At 41.3% G+C, this 18,668-nt stretch overlaps 1 protein-coding gene across 1 annotated transcript in view; it reads left to right on the plus strand.

Moving 5' to 3' along the window:
- Nucleotides 1-18,395, plus strand: part of CNTNAP2 (contactin associated protein like 2) — a 1,200,002-nt gene extending 1,181,607 nt beyond the window's left edge. The window contains exons 23-24 of the mRNA XM_011365532.2: nt 13,565-13,645; nt 17,139-18,395. Coding sequence (XP_011363834.1) covers nt 13,565-13,645; nt 17,139-17,338 — 281 coding nt within the window. The 3' untranslated portion in view covers nt 17,339-18,395. The remainder of the gene's footprint in view (nt 1-13,564; nt 13,646-17,138) is intronic.
- The last annotated feature ends 273 nt before the right edge of the window (nt 18,396-18,668 follow it).

The following is an 18,668-nucleotide window of genomic DNA, read 5'->3' on the forward strand; positions in this document are numbered from 1 at the left end:
CTGTAACCTTGAGTCACCTGGCTCCCACCTTGAAGCTAACCTGCATCTGATGCCCACAGGCTCTTGGCCAGGAATTCTCACAGCCCCTGAGAGGGAAGTGGGCGGGACATGGAAAATCCAAAAGCACTGAAGGGAGTAGAAAGCAGTTAACACGGCCTGTCTCCTCCTGCGCAGCTCCAAGGAATCCAGGAGGACCCAAACCAAACGTGTCCAGTGCATTCACTCAGATTCACAGAGCTACCAAAAAACCAGCGCTTTTGGGAGTAGGGCCTTCTCCCAAGTAAATTGGGAGCTAGGTGATTATGGGACTTGGGATCCCTCAGGGTAGATCCAGAATGTACAGTCTGCCCAGCTACTGCAACCTGAGAACTAAAGCTTCATTCGCCACAGTATGTGACGCTGGGAGCAGCTAGTTCGATTGCTAAAGACACCACCTACCTCTATCGCCGTGACTTGTAATGACATGACTTCTTGTCTGTATTTCAAATTTCCTTTCCACCATCTGAAGATAAAATATTTTTATATCTTCATGTGTACAAGAGTTATGAATATGATGAACGTTTAAAAACTGCATATATTTATTCAGTTTCCTTCATAATTACAAGCTGGTAGTTGGTTTTTTTCACCACCTGCAAGCACTTAAAATAATCTTTCCAGCTCTTATAATTATGTCTTAATTATTTCTGAGCAGATCTCTTTTTTATCCTTATGCTAAGATTGCATAATTAATGGGTTTAATCTCTGATACCTGATCTTTTTATTCTATCTCCTATGTCCTCCTCAGTGACCGACACAGTGCACATTTATTCAAAATGCAAAGAACAATTACTGTCCCCCTTGTCTAATATGCACTTTTACTGCAGATGATCCAAATTCTGCTTTTCTGCAAAAGCACCAAGCACATTCATGAAGCTTAAGTCACATATAATGTTAGAGTTACAGATTTTTGATCTTACAGTCATGAAGCTGTTCCCTTCTTTTGTTTCCGTAATGAATAGCTTTGTACACATGGTTTTGTTGAGTCAAGGATGTGTTCTTAATTTCCATAGCTATTACATGTCACCCTCCAATGACATAGCACCTCTAACCCAATAAGGTCTGAGTGTCTTTTTCCCCATACCCTCACCAACATAATATATCATAATATTCTTTTAAATTTGCTATATTTTATTTGAAAAAGTGAAATTTTATTGTTTTAATTTAGATTTCTCTAATTATGAGCGAGATTAATTATCTTCATATATGTTTATAAGTCACTTGCATTTATTTTTCCATGAACTGCCTGTGTGTATTCTTTAACCAACACTTCTTTATATATTTATCTCTTTTCCTATTTGTTTGTTGGTCATTTACTACTTGACTTATAAGAATTCTTTATATGTTAAGAAGATTAGTATTTTACTACAGTTGAATGTTTTCCTTGTTTGATCTGGTTTTTTTTATTTAATTAATTGGGTTTTTCCGTATAAAATTTTTTAAATTTTACATAGTGAAATATAAAATGTTTTACGGCTTTCTAGTTCTGTGTCATGCCTTCTCCATTTAGCAATTTTTTTTTTTTTAATGTCCCACATTTGTTTCTCATGATTTTGTTTTGTTTGTAATATTTACATATTTACCTTACTTAAGATTTAATTGGGTGGAAGGAGTAAGGTAGGGATCTAACTTCCTTTTTCCAGCTGGCCAACTGGTTGTTCCAGCACCGTTGTCAAGGTGTCACCTTTTTCCCTCCCTTGCCCGTGTTCAGAACTGTCCCTTCCTGCCCAGTCTGCTTGGGACTCCCTCGCCTTCCAAGCCAGTCTGCTTCTCCACGAGGCAGTAGCGAGCCGCGGTGATGCTCACGCTTCGTCATCGCATTCAGCAGCTCATAAAGCTGATGTCCCTCTTACTCTCTTCCATCAGAATTGTCCTGTCCTTGCGACATTTACTTTTCCCACGTGATTTTAGAATTCCAGTCATTTTATTGGGACTGTCTAGAGTTTTTACTGAGATTGAATTTTATGTATAAGTTAATTACAGGAAAATTGCCATCGATATAAATACTGTTGTCCAGTATTCCAAGAGAATGTCTTTCCACTTATCAGATCTTCCCTTCGCATTATACAAAAGTAATGTGAAGATAACTTTAAAACACTTCCTGATAAATTAACTTCTAAGTCCCTCTTTTTTGGGCAAAGCACAAAACCCAAAAACTATTTAAAAACAAACAAACAAACAAAAAACCTCTCTATCTTAAGATCAGCTCATTTGGTACCTAATTTCATAAGTGAAATCCTCCACAGTGGTACCCAAGTACGTGCCTGACAGCTTGGAATTGGGAGATGTGTGCACACTGGGGCCAGGGGTCTCAGAGCGGCTGTCCTCTGGCTCTGCCTACATACATCCTCTCATGTGGACATACATCTTATGTGTGTATGATGCCTTAAGTGTTCCTGTTTTGATAACTGTTATCACGGTTGGATGCGAATAGTGTCTAATGCTGCTTCAACATCTGTGGAGATGGCCATGTGCTTTTCCTCTGTGATAGATAAATTATAGCGGTAGTCCTGGTGAGGCATTATCTCAAGGTATAAAGTCATTTTACTCAAACTTCATTTAACTTGTTTTTTTTTTTTTTAATACATTAGTAATTCTTGGGGAGATGGGTGTATATAGCATCCTTTTACATTCGTGAGAAGGGTGGATTTGGTTTTAAACTTATGCCAGCTTCATAAAAAGGAAGTAGAAGAGGCCACACAGCAAGGAATGTGAGAGGCCTCTAGGACTGACCAGAGAGGGAGCAGAGACTGCAGTCCTACGAAAGGCCAAATTCTGCCGACGACAGGAAGGAACGCAGGAGCACATTTTTCCCAGAGCCCCACTGAAACCTTGATTTCAGTCTTATGGTCCCCAGTCGTACCATGCTGGACCTCTCCCAGGCTCTCTGACCAGAGGAATAACTCAGCTAAGTGTCCCCCAAATGCCCATGCACATAGAATCACCTGGGGAGATGAACAAACACAGATTCAGTAGGGCAGAGATGAGGCAAGATTGGGGCGTCTTTATTTCTAACAGGCTCCCAAGTGATGCTGATGCTGCCAGTTCACTGATCACTCTGTGAGTGTCAGGGACATAAACAGCCCTGGAGCTTTACTTGTACCCTGTAAGTTCGGTGGCTTTCACCTCAGAACCACTGGGACCCGCCATGTGGGTTTTTTGTTCTTTTGCAGGCATAGGTCTTCAACAGTTCTCTCGATTCCTTTCAAGGTAATTGGTTTAATTGGAGTCTCGGCTGTGGTAATTTAGGTTTATATTTTTCTAGAAATTCATGCCTTTAATCTAGGTCTTCAAATTCATTACCATAAAGTTGAACAAAATAAATGTTATAATTTAATTTCCTTTCTCTAGAAATTTCCTTTGTCACAATTTTTATATCGTAGGTTTTCTTCTCGATTAGATTTTTTTCAAAGAACCAGCTCTGGATTTATTTATTAGTTCTACCATCTTTCTGTTTTCTTTTTCCACTTGCTTTTACTTGACTTCTTTAAATTTATATCCGCTGTCCTTTAGCTTTGTAATTTGAATGTTTAATTCTCTCACTTTCATTGTCGGGGGTGTGCATGTCTCATCCTCCCTCCGAGGAATGTGAAGGAAGTTGACGCGTCTAAGCTCAGCTCCCAGAGCTCTCACGCTGACCCACCTCCAGGACCGCACGTTGCAGATGCAGTGTCTTGGCAGGAGTATTTTTAGCTAGACTTCTATCTACAGGGCCTGAAAATGTTTGGAGACTGCCTTAAGTTGTCACAGCCTTCCCACATCACGAAGGAACAGATGGCAGGCCTGTGTTGTGCGGAGCAGTGGGGGCCATGGCAAAGAGACGATGGAAGAGCAGACCTCACTCACGGGGCTACGGTGAAGGGCGGTGGGGTCGCGGCCCCTGTCGGCACCGCCCGGCCCGCACACCATCCTCTCGTCCCTTGTGCCGCTTTCCGGTTGCTCCATGTGCCTGGCCGTGGCCAGGGGCTGCCTTCGCTCAAAGGTCCTGTTCTTTCCCAACCCGAATTATTTATCTCTCAGAAACTCTACTGTGAAAAAAATCAAAAGGGTCACAAAACATTCAGCTTTGGGACAACTTCTGTGGCCCTTGTTCCTCCTGGGCGGGCTTCTCTTTCAGTCCCAACTTCCCTACCTCCCTTTCTGCCTCTTGCCCTCCGTCCCTTTCAGTAGACTCTGAGCCCCCATGAGGGTAGAGTCCTCTCCCAGTCCCCCCGCTACGCGCCGCCCACTCTGCTGGGCCTGGTCCTTAGAGGCCCCTCTCCCTCGGTCAGCACCACGCGGGTCCTCTCAGCTGTTGTCTCTGTCACGTGGGGCTGGGCAGTGCAGGGTAACACAGGCGTCTGTGTTGCTATGGTGACTTCTCTGTTGTTGGCAGAACCAGTGATTCCAGCAAGTCACAGGATTCATTTTTGCCTCATTCTTGGGCAGCAGAAATGTTATGAGAAGCTCACGAAAATGAAGGAGATTGGAACTTAGTGTTATTTACAGATGCATCTGTTCCTGTCTCCATCGAGACCCCGTGCTAACTCTTCCTACTGCACTGCTTTGTTTAATATTCTTGTGTGTCACTTTGGGCCACTCAGGAGATCATGGCACCCTCCAGACTAAGCTGGCTTCACTCTCTTAGCTGACTTATCAGGACTATTGCTGGAATCCCCGGGTGCGAGTTCTCCCAAGGGAAGCCCTGCCAGTCACCACCCAGAAATAAATGCTGGTTCCACCTTTGCTGGCAAATCTGGGCCTCGTGTCCTTGCCTGTGACTTCTAAGGTTGAAGAAACATAATCCAGATGTTCTGACCCAAGGCCATCTGCTCTTCCGAGGAAAGTCACTGTGTAAACACCAGTAGCAAACAGGTGACCAGTTGTCTCACTCATTAGATCTTTGGTTGACTCCCCATGCTCTACACAGACTGTTCAGAAATGTTGAAAGACCAGGTAGATTATTGATTCTGCTGTTGAGTTTCTGCCTAAAAATAACCCTGGAAGGTTTACGGGGCGGGAGTGGGAGAAATCAACTTTATGTTAAAATGTAAATGTACATAAAAATCCATGAGAACGTAGGGTGCAGTTATTTTAAACATAGAAAATGAGATGAACTGCTTTAAATTTCCCTCTTAGAAAAGGCTAAGAGTGGTTTTCAAGAATTTGCTTGGGGATTTTAACGTTTAAAAAAACAGAAAGGGTGAAGACAGAAATAGCAATAGTTTAAAATTGCAGATGACTTTAGTTGCTGAAACGCTGTCAGTGCTTGGTGTCCTTTTATCCTGACACTGGCGCTATGCGATATGACATATTAGCCACATTTTACAGATAAGGAAAAGGTGACTCAGAGGAAATAAATGCCTTCGTGCCCTCAGTAAACACCTGAGTGGCTGCCGAGGTGGCCAGCTCCACGCTGGCCGCCTCTGGTCCCTTAGGCAGAAGTCTGAAATGTAGGGACTGCATACACACCTGCTGCTAAATGCACCTTCCCTTTTTATCCACTTTCTTTTTATATGCATATATACATTTTTTATTTATGTATATATGTGTGTACATATATATATATATGAAATAAACTGCATCCAGGACATCGAGAGCCAATGAAGTATTTGTTCACACTCGGTCAACGTGAATGAGAAGAGCCGTGCAGGGCCATGTGGCTCGTGCTGGAACTTTATCGCAGCATCTCGATGGCGATGTGGGCCAGCCCCCGGGACGAGTCTGTTTGTGGGGAAACATTGGGAAGCTTTGAAAGAGGGAGAATCTGTTTCACAAGATCCTCTTTGATGACCAGTCGCCATTCCACCTGCCACAAGCAATGATGTTGTCTTTTGAAATCTGAGGTTAATTCGGGAAGAGAGCAGTTCGAAAGACAATGGAACTATCTAGCGTGGGGTTTGTAGCTTCAGTTTTCTGCGGTCAGCCTTCTAGGAAGACCAGACAGTGTCTTAGGATTGTAATTATAAATTTTTACTTGTGCTTCTACAGACGAAAAGAGTATTTCAAAAGCAAGAGCCCAACTGGGCATTGATAAGAGACTTGAAGTTCATGCGGAATTAAAATTTAAAAGCACTTTAGGTTTGCTCATCCCACGCTGGCCCCTTCGACAGACCACACGGCGGAGCGGCAGCCGGTCAGCGGCCATGACCTGAGTGAGTCCACTGTGTTCTCAGAAACCCTCCTCATCTGTGTACTGCTTTCCAAGCATTTAGGAATAAAAAGGGTCAGTTTTACATTTTGATGAAACAGCAGTTACAACACAGACGTCCATCAAAGCCGAGATCGTGTGAGTATGGACAGCGAATCCGCAGCAGCAGGAGCATATCCATCATCTGAAACTGAAGATGTTCTCTGCAGACTGAGATCTAGAGGTTATAGCAGAAGATTAAGTGTTTTTCCAAATTCATTTTATTATTCACTGTACTACCTTGAAAGATATACGATGATGACAAAAGCAAATCAGTAATATTCAGCTGTTGCCGAGAGAGGCAAATGATGGCCTTTGAATTTACTAAACATTCACAGAGCGGAATAAAAGAAGCCCCTTCATCCTCGTCTGCTTCCTCAAATGATGAAATGTGCCTCACTATTCTCACAAATGATGAAACTCACCTTTTGACTACGTTTTGGGTGATAAAAAGGTTATTTTCACTGAGCTCCCAAGTCATAAATTCTGGAAGTCCAAAGCCTTTGCTGATACTTGCACGTGCCTGCTGAAGGTGTCCTCTGCAGAAGTCTGAAGGCAATAGCTCCAAGGCCTCCTCCAGACGGTCACCTAATGAACGCTGCTGGTTCCGGCCCACTGTCTCGGAGAAGAGCTGAAATATGTCAGGGAATGTCTTAAAAAGGCATTTTGGGCTTATTCACTGTGTTTAGTTGCTTCTGTCTTCTTACTTTCATTGTTTTCTCAACCACCCTGTCCTCAGAAACAGGCTGTTTCCACGATCAGGCAGACAGCCAGTGCTTGCTAACACTGCTCTGCCGACAAGGAAACCACCGACGGTATTAGCCGAGACCCCTGTGTAACAGGGAGGCTGCAGGACGGAAAGCCAGCTAACGGTCTGTGGCCCACGAGTGCCCATGACATTACCTAACAATAGCTCCGATAACTGACTCAAACAATTATCACTAACATGAAAGAAGATAACAGTTTGCTTCCCTGAGAAATATGACATCTCTGTCTAACGTGGAAAAGGGTACCACATGACTTACCTTAGTGTTTACTTTATGGAATACAAAGTCTGAGCTTCTATCAGTAATGAGCTATTTCCTGTTAAAATGTCTATTTATACCTACTCAGACAGGACTAGTGCCAGCCTCATCCGGGAGTATCAGTAAATCTTTTTCCTGAAAGGCAATTGAGACAGCTTAGAAGTTGGCTTTTTAAAAAGCCATGGGAGGAGGGAATCTAATAAAATCATTTGCTCATTCAGTCCTTTTGAATAAGAGTTGGCATTATTTAAACAATCAAGACATATAGCAAATGATGACAAGTTCCTTCATTCTGTGTCTTTTCACCTAAGTAATATCTTTGATCGCTGGATTGCCACTTGCCCTCCCTGTTAAGAAGCTAGAAATGTAAGGCTTGTTTCACTTCCCAAGTCAGAAGCCAAAGATTCATAATCTCTTTCTCATTTGAAGTCAGAATTTCCAGCTGACTCTCCCTCTGTAGAAACTGAGGTGAAAGTTTTCCGCACAAACGTGAGATTGAGGCTCACAGAGGTCCACGCAGGCTCGGTCCCTGGATGAAGACCCGACGGCCTCCAGAACCTCTCCCTCCGGAAAGTGTGACCAGCAGCAGCTCCCCCGAAAACAAAACAGCGCCCCCTCATGTCTACAGCTTCTTTGTCGACAGCCATTTGTTTTCATATCTGTTTCTAAAATATCAGTCAATGGCGAATGGCTAAAAGAAATTATCTGAAAAAATAATTTTCTGTCATAGAACTCAGATTTGAAGGGAGAAAATACAGTGAAATGAAACAAAGAAGCTGGGGTGAATAAAGGCAGACATACATCACTTAGCCGAGACCCCACTGCAAAAAATAATGTTGCGATTTGGATTAAATTATAATTAATAACAGCGATTTTGTTGGAATGTTTCAAATTATCACTTTAGATGCTGAAGCTCAAGTAGTTTCCATGGCGATATTTTCTCTAGGAGATGTCAGCTACTATCTAATTTTTTTGTCCCTGATATATGACAACCTAAAGCTTTTAGTGCCTTTTATTCTGGGGGGGGTTTATGTTAGATCATCTCAATTTATTTTTATATGCATTTAAATGTGCGTTTTATTCGTAATTGGTTTCTGAGCCTCAAGTCTACAGTTTTACATATTTGAAACATAATAAATAATAACAAGTACTTCATTTATCTTCTGTATTAAAAAAAATGCTTTATTATTCTATCTTCTCCCTACCTGCTCAGCAGGACAGGCAAGAAATGTGAGGTTAAAGAATTCAAATCTCTTTTAATATTCTGTTCTTACAACTGTCTTTTAACCCAGTTTTTTGTACGTAAGCACCTGCCTTGAAAGGTCTATTAATTTTACATATTCTCTAAATGCAATCAAAAATTACACCCTGACAGTAACGTTTTAAAGCACAATGAGCACTGTTCTCGCATGTGTTTCTGTAATGGTGATAACCACGCCCCTGACCCCCATGCTGGCTGGGCCCAGGAGGGTTCGTATGTGGGACCGGGCCTGTTGGGTTTTCGTCCTTCTGCAGTGTTGCTTCAGATCTTAGTTTACCTTGTGGTTCCGCTGATACTGTAGCCTCGCGGAGTTATCCTTCGTCAGATAAAACATCTCTTCATGCTGAGCTTTTGAAGCCCAACAAGTGCAGCCAGAAGCCTTTAGGTAAATCGCTGGCGTCTGCAGACAGCCCACTGACCACAGAGAAACGACTGGGCTCAGATGTTGTCTTAAGACCATGCAATGTTGTTGACAGTTTGATATTGATCCAGTGTAGACCAGTCCCTTCTCATCACAGACAGCTCAGCTTAGTGTTTCACAAGTGGTTTCTGGAGCCAGTTTCCTGGTTCAAACCCCGGCTCCACCACTGACTGGTCACACACCTCAGACGAGTTCTTGGTTTCCCGAGGGGATGACTGTGCCCACCCCACAAGGCTCACATGAGGATGGAGCGACTTCCCCTAGGCCTGTCCTCACAAAGTTTGTGTGTTGTTACTTCCTTTTTTTTTTCAACCTGAAGATGGAAGAAGATGCTTCTCACGTGGAAGACAGAGACAGGGACCGGAAGAATGTCTGCATGTTCGAGTGTGAACACAACTTGTATCTGAACGTGTTGGGGGCGTATGACCCATTAGCCTTCTCTGGGCGAGAAGGGCGACGGTGCAGATGGGCGTGGAAGCCTCGGCCGGGCCCTTCGTGAGCGTGCACCTGGGAGCAGACTCTGCCACCAGCATGCCTGCCGCAGCGCGTTCTGCCCGAGCCGCGCCGGGTGGGGGAGGGGAGGGGAGCGGATCTCTGGGTGGCGCAAAGGAAACACACAGTCTGTCACTGTAACAGGGACAACCAGACAGACAAGAAGGATGTCTGCAAGGGAGAGACGCAGAAATACCCACGCTTCTAGGAGACAGGAGATCAGAGCTGGACTAGTGCCACGCTTTGGTGGTCATCACCACGTAGCATCATCTGAGGACCCAGAAGAAAAGTGCGTGGAGTGTATAGTCTTTGCCTGTTTGATGCACGTCTGGTCTTGAGACTGTCAATATCTAAAGTCTGTTTTGGTCCCCACGGCCTTTCCCAAAATATAGGTTCCCTGGTGCTCCCCTAGAATTGCTCGGCTTGCCTAGCAGACTTGGAGGCGGGCATGGACCATAGCAGCAGAGTGGAGTCTGTGTCGTGGGTGAGGTTGTACTCTGGTCTCAGATGTGTCGCTTGGTATCCATGTTTCTCTGCATGCATTTCCAAGAGGCTCTTGCTACCCAGGGGAAAGGACAGTTACAGTGAAATCATTTGAAACATATCTATTGAAATAGTAATCATTCTGCTGGCCAGGGTAAAATGTATTTGCTTCAAGGGAGTAAGCACTCACATGTATTAGGACAGCCAGGCTTAAAGTATAAATAAAGCCATGAAAATAGGGATGTTCATGCGAAAAACAGGACCTGCCCTTGAATTTCATAAGGGCTTCTGTCATACCTGAGGGTTTTCTGCTGATTGTTCTTGGATAATAACCAAAGACTAGTGGACACAGGAATCGTCCATAGCCTTTCTGTAGTCGATATGTTCATTTCCTTTGTTGGGAAGAGTAAGAATCCTGCCTTGCTTTAAGGATTGAGTTGAATTTAGGCAGCCGACTTTCAGAATACCTGCATGGGAGACTTCGTTATTAGCAGAGGAGACACAAACATCTACACACCTCTTAATGGACTGATTTTAATTACAGTCATCCAGTTAGCTACTTGTCTGCACTATTTGTCATTGGTACTACAAATGTAATTAAGAATGGCCCCTGCCTCTAAGAGGATGACTACCACATAAGGAGTGACAAGAATTAAGATTATAGCCATTGAAAAGAGGGACAGACACATAATCTGAGGTGGCTGAGGGTAGTTTCAGGGAAAAGTAAGACTTGATGGACAAAGAGAGGAAACTCACACCAGATGTCATGTAGATGAGCCAAGCCACGTCGACCTGAAGCGTCAGGAACCTGTGAGCCTAAAATGTTGAGTTGGAAAAGTGGCTCCGTGAGTGGAAAGGCAGGAGAGAAAGTCAGCTCAAGGGAGCCTTCTGATCCCTGCCTAAGGATTTGGATTTTGTACCAAAGGCAATCCTGGGATATTTTTTCATGGTCTCTTCAAGCTCTTGTCATTCTCCTTGGATCACCTTAGGTCACATCCACACCTTCCACTACTGTTTTTGTCAGTAACTTCCAGGGAACCAGGGAGAAGCATATCGATATCTGTTTTTCTGCAGTTTTGTGGCCAAGGACGCAAAACCATACAGTAGGCTACAGAGAAACTATGCTATTTGCTACATCCACTTTACCCGAAATAGAAAAGTAAACAGTTTCATAATATTGTGAATATTACACAGTAGGTTAATAACAAAATTACCATTGTGATTTTTTTTGTTACCAAATATATTTTAAAGGTTCATATTATTTAAAGGAGGGCAGGAGATTTGTGTGTGTGTGTGAAGGAGATGAGAACTATGACCCCTCTCAAGACAGCCAAATGTGTAGTAGGTCTCCCCACCTAGTATCCTATAGGTACCTCAAACTCAATATGTCCAAAACAAGACAAATTTTCCTTCCCTGTCCCCTAAAAAAACCCTTCCTCTCATAGGCCTTGCCCACGCTGAGTGTGTGAGAGCCGGACTTCCTCCACAGCCCACCTGTCTGTCCCCTCCTGGCCCTCAGAGGCAAGGTAGGGAAGAGTATTGACTTGGGAATTAACCCTACTTGGGTTCTGATCCCAAACCTGATGACTTTTTAGAAGGACATGGACAAAATAGTGTGCAGGGAAGGGTAATTACAACATGAAAAGGCCTGGAAACTGCCAAAGATGGGCAGTAAAGGTGTTAGTTTTCATCCTTGAAAAGCAGCTCTCAGGCTTCAAAGGATGGCTTAGTCAGGGAATTGCGTGCATTAGTAACCTAGCCTTCCTGTGCTCTGAGTGAGTGCATGAGCTACAGTGTCGTATCTTCAGAACAATTCAGACAGTTCACTATAGGTAGATCAGGTCATAATCAAGACCACATCTTGCTTTAAGTCAGTGTTCTGACTATACAAACCAGACTCTTCAATGAGGCGTGGAAAGCTCTCATTACTAACAATTTTTGTCTATTTCATTGTTCACGGTGTATCCCCAGCACTTAAATGCCTGATATATAGTATGCACTCTACAAAGATTGAATGAATGAATGAATGAATTTGTCACATCTACTAATAATACTTCTCTGAAAAGAAAACTCAGATTTAAAGAAGAAAGCTGAGATTTCTAAAAATATGATATGTTTTTATGTAAGCCAGTTTTATTTGTGCAGGGAATTTTATAATCAATCTAATATTGCACGATCAGCCTATAAAAGCGAGAGCACCACATTCTTGGGCCGATGCTTGGAATTTTGAATATTAGTCCCTTCTGTCTACCCAGAAAATCCTGATGGGGCACAGGACAGTGACTAACTGCACTTTGCTTCACGTCGGCTCTGCCTGTTTTCCTACCCGTCTCACTAGACTGAGGACTGGACCAGTTAAAGCAAGCAAATACCACTGAAAGGTCTCTTCCACATTCACCAATTAAAGATTTAGGGGAATGTGAAAAGTCCAGGGGTTCAGCATTCTCTTTCATGTGTTCCTTTCTTCGTGTCTGTGGGGTTAGTCAAATCAATGAGTGTGCACGGCACTGATGGCTGAGCTAATTTAGAGTACGAAACCTCTAGGAAAGGATCATTTTCCCGGTCCTAAGTAAGTATATCAAGTCTAAGAGAAAGGATTGAATGACATGTGCTGGTAGAATCTGGAGTCTCCCTGTTTGGTTCTCATGTTTCCTGGGGAGAAGTAGGAGAAAGGGCTCTATCGACTTTTCATCCTTATTCTGTGGATTCTTGGAAGTCCATAGCCCTGGGAACACGTGAGCCTTAGAAAAACTGAGATTCTCCCTGAATCGTAGCACAAGCCTACCTCCTCGGTGTGAACACAGTTAGCTCTGCCAGATGACTACTTGTGATTTTGTTTACATTTAGTTATTGCCATCCAATAGCCACACCTCTGATTAGACTAAGGCAACCCGCTGTGGCAGAAGCCGCTTCCTTTGAGAGATTTACCTCAACCCTCAACTTCTCAAGCAGAAGTCCAGCAAACATGGAATCATTTTTGGAGCTGAATTAGCTTCTGTGGATGATGATACTCTCCTGACTTACAGATAGACTTCAGGATCTATTTGCTTTTTGTGTGCTTGAAATTTATTTTATCTTTGAGAAACATCTAAAGTTAATACAGCTGATACTTATTTTTTATAACAGGGAAAGAAATAGAATATTTATTAGGCAATGAATATTCTCAGCTTTTATGAAATATTACCCCCTTACACATGCCTAACATGTACAATGTTTTATTGGAGCCATGTAAATATTAACTTAAATGATTACTTTTTAAACTAATGCCATAAGCTGTAAAAAGCTCGACTATAAATTTATCCAGTGCCACCAGCTGTGAATGGGATAAGAGAGGACAGGAGGCAGATTTCAGCCTAACTTAAGGAAAAGTATTGTGATACATAAGCTATCATGGGAACTGTCGCAAGCAGCTCAGGTAGTTTTAGATTCTCTAATGTTCCTCCAAAGGAGGGATAGACCTTACCTGAGCTTTGTGCAAAGGGAAACAGCAGGAACAGGGATGGACATTGCTGCGATTCTCATGGGAAACTGTAGCAAAGTGGGCACATCTGAAATGGGGATCTCATTTGGGAAAACAGGAAGTGTTGAAGAATTATATGAAAAGATAAGTGTCAGATCATGTGGGGTTAATGGTGTCCTTGACTCTCCTGCTTGACCTTTCATTTCCTTCTCTACAGCCAGTGCTGATTTTCCATATAATCCAGGACAAGGCCAAGCTATAAGAAATGGAGTCAACAGAAACTCGGCAATCATTGGAGGTAGGTGACACACAGGACAGGCCTTCATGGGGCTACTCACCTGTGGAAAGTAGTCATTTTTAATAAAATCATAGTCTAGGGAATAAAAGGGTTGTCTACTTAAATATGACTTCTGATTGTAAAATACGGATATGGAGAAACTGCGGTAAATATAACCTGGCTGCTTTGTAATGCAGACTTGTAAAAAAAAAAAAAAAAAAAAAGAATGGTAGTGGCGAGCCAGCCAGAATCTAAATATGCAAGTAGGTAGCCAGTGGCAATAGCTAGGGCATCTCTTTATTCCCTCCGATCTCTCTTTATTCACATCCTCTCACATCCTAAGTGGTCCAAGATAGCTTACTATAAAAATGGGAAGCATGGAGTCAGTCTGGTTTCAGAAAACTAATAAGCTGGAGTATGTAAGATAGTCCGGTCTTCTCTTCTCTTCCTGCAGGATAATTAGACTCTCCTGGCACAGTCCCTCCTTTTTGGCTCATTATGGATAATCCTGTTGCCCATCACCTTCTTCTCTCCCTGCCTCTGCCTTGTTTCACAGAGATTTTTCCTGCCTCTCTGAGTATAGCTAATACTATAAACGTATCAAGGGACTTCAGACTCAGCCAGTTGACGTGGCTTAACCAGTAGGTTTTTTTCCACATGAAGAAAGTAGATGCCTATAAGAAACGTATATGACAATAAAATCAGAATACATTCAGAATGCTGCTTAAATCACATGTCCAAAATTCTAGTATAATCCTTATCTTCATTGATTTTTGCCTTTTTCAAGATCAACTTTACTGAAGTATAATATGTCCTTATTTAAGTGTAACAAGTCAGTGACTGTGGTCACTCATACATCCATAACTACCCTCCGCAATGAAATACATAACGATTCTGTCTACGGACGGCTCTCGTGCGCCCTCTGCAGTCCGTGCTTTCCCCTGGCCCACTCTCAGGCAAGGCAGCCTCTCTCTGCTTCTGCTCACCTCGGTTACTTATGCCTCTTTTAGAGTCTCATATAAATGGATCACATTGTATGTGCCTTTTTTCTTTCACTCAACATAATGTTTTTGAGATCTACCCACATCGTTGCATGTTATCAATAGTCCATTTATTTTTATGGCCAAATTGTATTCCATTGAACGAATGTACTATCATTTGTTTTATCTACTCACCTGTCGATAGGTGTTCGGTTTGTGTCCAGATTTGGGCTATTTTGAATAAAGCTGCTGTAAAGACTCTTGTACAAGTGTTGTGTGAACATAAGTTTTAATTTCTCTTTGGTAATTCCAAGGAGTGCAATTGCTGAGTGTTATAGAAAGTGGATATTTAACCTTGTAAGAAATTGCTGTCCAGTTTTCCAAAATGGTTGAACCACTTTACATTCCCATGATCAATATCTGAGAGGTCAAGTTGCTCCACCATCTGCAGCACTCAGTATTGTCAGTCTTCTTAATTTTAGTCACTCTAGTGGGTGAGTAGTGGCATCTCATTATAGTTTCAATGTGAAGTTTTCTGATTACTAGTAATGTTGGACATCTTTTCATGTGCATCCTGCCACTTGTAAATCTTTTGTGAAGTATCTGTCTAAATTATTCCCCATCTTGTAATTAGTTGGATTGTTTGACTTCTTGTTATTGAGTTGTAAAGGTTCTTTTCATATTCTGGATACAAGTCTTTTTTCAGACATATATAATGAATACTTTCTCTTTGCGACTTGCCTTTTCATTTTCTTAGAGGTATTTTTTGAAAAGCAGGAGATGTTAACTTTGATAAAAGTTAATCATTTATAGTTTGTGAATTTTTAAATACTGCCTAAAAAATCTGCCTACCACAAGATTGTAAGGATTTTCTTCTATGTTTTCTGTTTTATAGCTTTAGTTTTTATTATTAAGTCTATAATCATTTTGAGTTAATGTTTGTATATAGTGTGATATAAAGTCATTATTTTACAAATGAATATCTAATTATCTAAGACCACATGTTGAAAAGACTATATTTTACCCAATTTAATCTCCTTGGTACTTTTGGGCAAAAATCAATAGGCCATATATGTCTATTTTCTTCACTCTATTTTGTTTTGTTGATCTATATATCTTTCCTTAGCCAATACCGTGCTTACTTTATTGTTATATCTTTATAATAAGTCTTGAAATAAGTTGTGTAAGTTCTCCAATTTATTTGTTTTTCAGAATTATTTTAGCTATTCTGGGTCCTTTGCATTGCCAGGAAAAATTTAGAATCAGCTTATAAATTTCTACAAAAAAAAGAGTTTGCTGTGATTTTCATGGGGATTGCGTTAGATCTATAAATGAACATTTTAACAATATTGACCTTAAACATGGTATAGCCACCCATTTATCTAGGTCTTCTTTAATATCTCTTGGAAAGGTTTTATGGTTTTCAATGCACAGTCTTGAACAACCATATTCAATTTGTTGTATTATAAATGGTATTATTCTGTTACTTTTATTTTCCAAGTGTTTCTTGCTAGTGTATAAAAATACAATTGATTTCTGTATATCGACTTTGTATCCTGTGTCCTTGCTAAATTTACTGTTAGTTCTGACAATTTTTTTGTACATCCCTTAGAATTTTCTGCCTAGACAACCACATCATCTGAGAATAAAGAAAAATTTTACTTCTTCCCAATCTGTACACTTTTATTTCTTTTCCTTTTTTTATTTCACTGACTAGGACTTTCAGTACAATTATGAATAAATGTTCTGAGAGCTGATATTCTTGCACTGTTCCATACTTAGAAGAAAGGCATTTCATCTTTCACCATTAAGTAGGATATTAGCTGTAGTTTCTCATAGATCTCCTTTATCTTGTTGAGATAGCTTCCTTCTACTGATCGTTCCCTGAGAGGCTTTATGATAGATGGGTGTTGAAGTTTGTCATATGCTTTTTCTCCATCTATCGAAATGATCATATGATTTTTCTCCTTTATTAGCTAATGCAGTTAAATTACATAGCTTATTTTTAATGTTAAACCAATCTCGCATTTCTAGAATTAACACAATTTCATTATAATATATTCTTTTTTACATATTGCTGGGTTTGATTTGCTAAAACTTTATTGAAGAGGAATATTACTCAATAGTTCCCTCTTTTTTAATATCTTTGTCCTGGTTTTAGTATCAAGATAATACCGGCTTCATAAAATGAGTCAAGTAGTATTTCCTCCTATTATCAGAAAGATATGTAGGATTAGTAGTATCTCCTTCAGTCAAGTTTGTTAATACTGTTTCTGAAGTCTTCTGAATTATTACTGATTTTCTGTTTAATTGTTCTGTCAGTTACTGAGAAAAGAATGTTGAAATCTCCAACTATAACTGTGAATTGATCTGATTCTCCTTTCAGTTCTATCAGTTTTTATAGTTGTTGTTTTGCAGTTTTGTATTTTACATGGGAGAGGGTGGTGTTTGAGGGGACCGTGGCGAAGTGGGGAAAAGAGCGTCTGAGGGCTGTGTAAGGTTCGTTTAACCTCTGGTTCTCCTGTCTCCACCAGGGGTCATCGCCGTGGTGATTTTCACCATTCTCTGCACCTTGGTCTTCCTCATTCGCTACATGTTCCGCCACAAGGGCACCTACCACACCAACGAAGCGAAGGGGGCAGAGTCAGCAGAGAGCGCAGACGCTGCCATCATGAACAACGACCCCAACTTCACGGAGACCATCGATGAAAGCAAAAAGGAGTGGCTCATCTGAGGGGTGGCTCTGTGGCTGTGGGATGGGGGGGATTGTTAGGGGCAAGGGAAAGGGACAAACGCACCCTGCTTCACACTCTTGAGCACATCCTTAAAATATCAGCACAAGTTGGGGGAGGCAAGCAACAGAAAATTCTTGAGACTGATTACCACAAAAAAATACTTTTTAATATTTCTTTATAGCTGAGTATCGAAACAAAGTAATACAAAAATGCTTTTAGAGTTTCAGCAATGGTTGAAATTTGTAGGTAATATCTGTCTTATTTTGTGTGTGTTTAGAGGTGTTCTAAAAACCCATGGTAACAGGGCAAGTTTTCTACATGTTTAAGAGCCCTTAGAATGTGGACATTTTTTCTTGAGAAAAGCTGTTGCACATCCATATGGCCTCCAGCATTCTCTCCCTTTTGCATCTAGTCAGCTTTTAATGGGCTGTTGTAGTTACTAGTTCGTGTCCATATAATGTTTCTTCTAGTGTCCTATAAATTGGAGAAGGAGAGGAAGGGGCAAAGAGAACCTGTCATTTGCCAGTTTGCAAAGCGACCTCATTCGATGCCAACTTTCTCACAGTTCCTGCCTGAAGCAGTTGAAGAAAGAAAGTACATGGCACCTGTTGGTTACAGCATAATCAGCACCACGGAGAGAGCCTTAAGAACCGGAGCAAGTAGTTTCATATTGGGTGGTTGGTTTTATTTTTCATCGAATTCTACAAGATCATATGGCTCCATGTATGTAATCTTAGACCTCTTCAGTATCTGTAACTATCAGTTGTAACTGGCTGTTGTGAAAGATTTTTCTTCCGCTTTACCTTCAACATACTGGGTTGCATTATGTGTATGTGTAAGCACCTCACTGGGCAATTAGAGCCAGATATTACAATTTGTTTGCTCTGTTTCTTTTATAATTGCAGGAAGAGTATGGACACGTTCTAGTGAATGGGCAAATTAGGTTGTTCTTATTTTGCTTTAAATCTCTGGTTTTTAAGCCCCTGTGACAAAATCCTAGCAGACAGTGTCTTCTGAATGGACACCCACAATAAAGCCAAGTTCTGATTGCTATTATTATTTTTCTTCCTCTGGAGTCATATGGGAAACACTGCCATGTTTTAAATCATCTATTCCATGTACTGTGTTCCATCCAAATAGACATGGTGCCATGATTCAGAGAGCTTCGCTGGCAGGTGCATTTGAACCTTAAGTTCATCACAAAAGTCATAACTGATTGTCACTTCTCAGAAAATAGATATGTCTAGTCAAGCACACCTCAGTTTAATCAGGAACTTTGACCAACTTATTCCAACTAATAATGCATTGATTTTATTTAAAAATAATAGA

The sequence above is a fragment of the Pteropus vampyrus genome, unplaced genomic scaffold, assembly GCF_000151845.1.
Source record: "Pteropus vampyrus isolate Shadow unplaced genomic scaffold, Pvam_2.0 Scaffold112, whole genome shotgun sequence".
NCBI classification, from domain to species: Eukaryota; Metazoa; Chordata; class Mammalia; order Chiroptera; family Pteropodidae; genus Pteropus; species Pteropus vampyrus.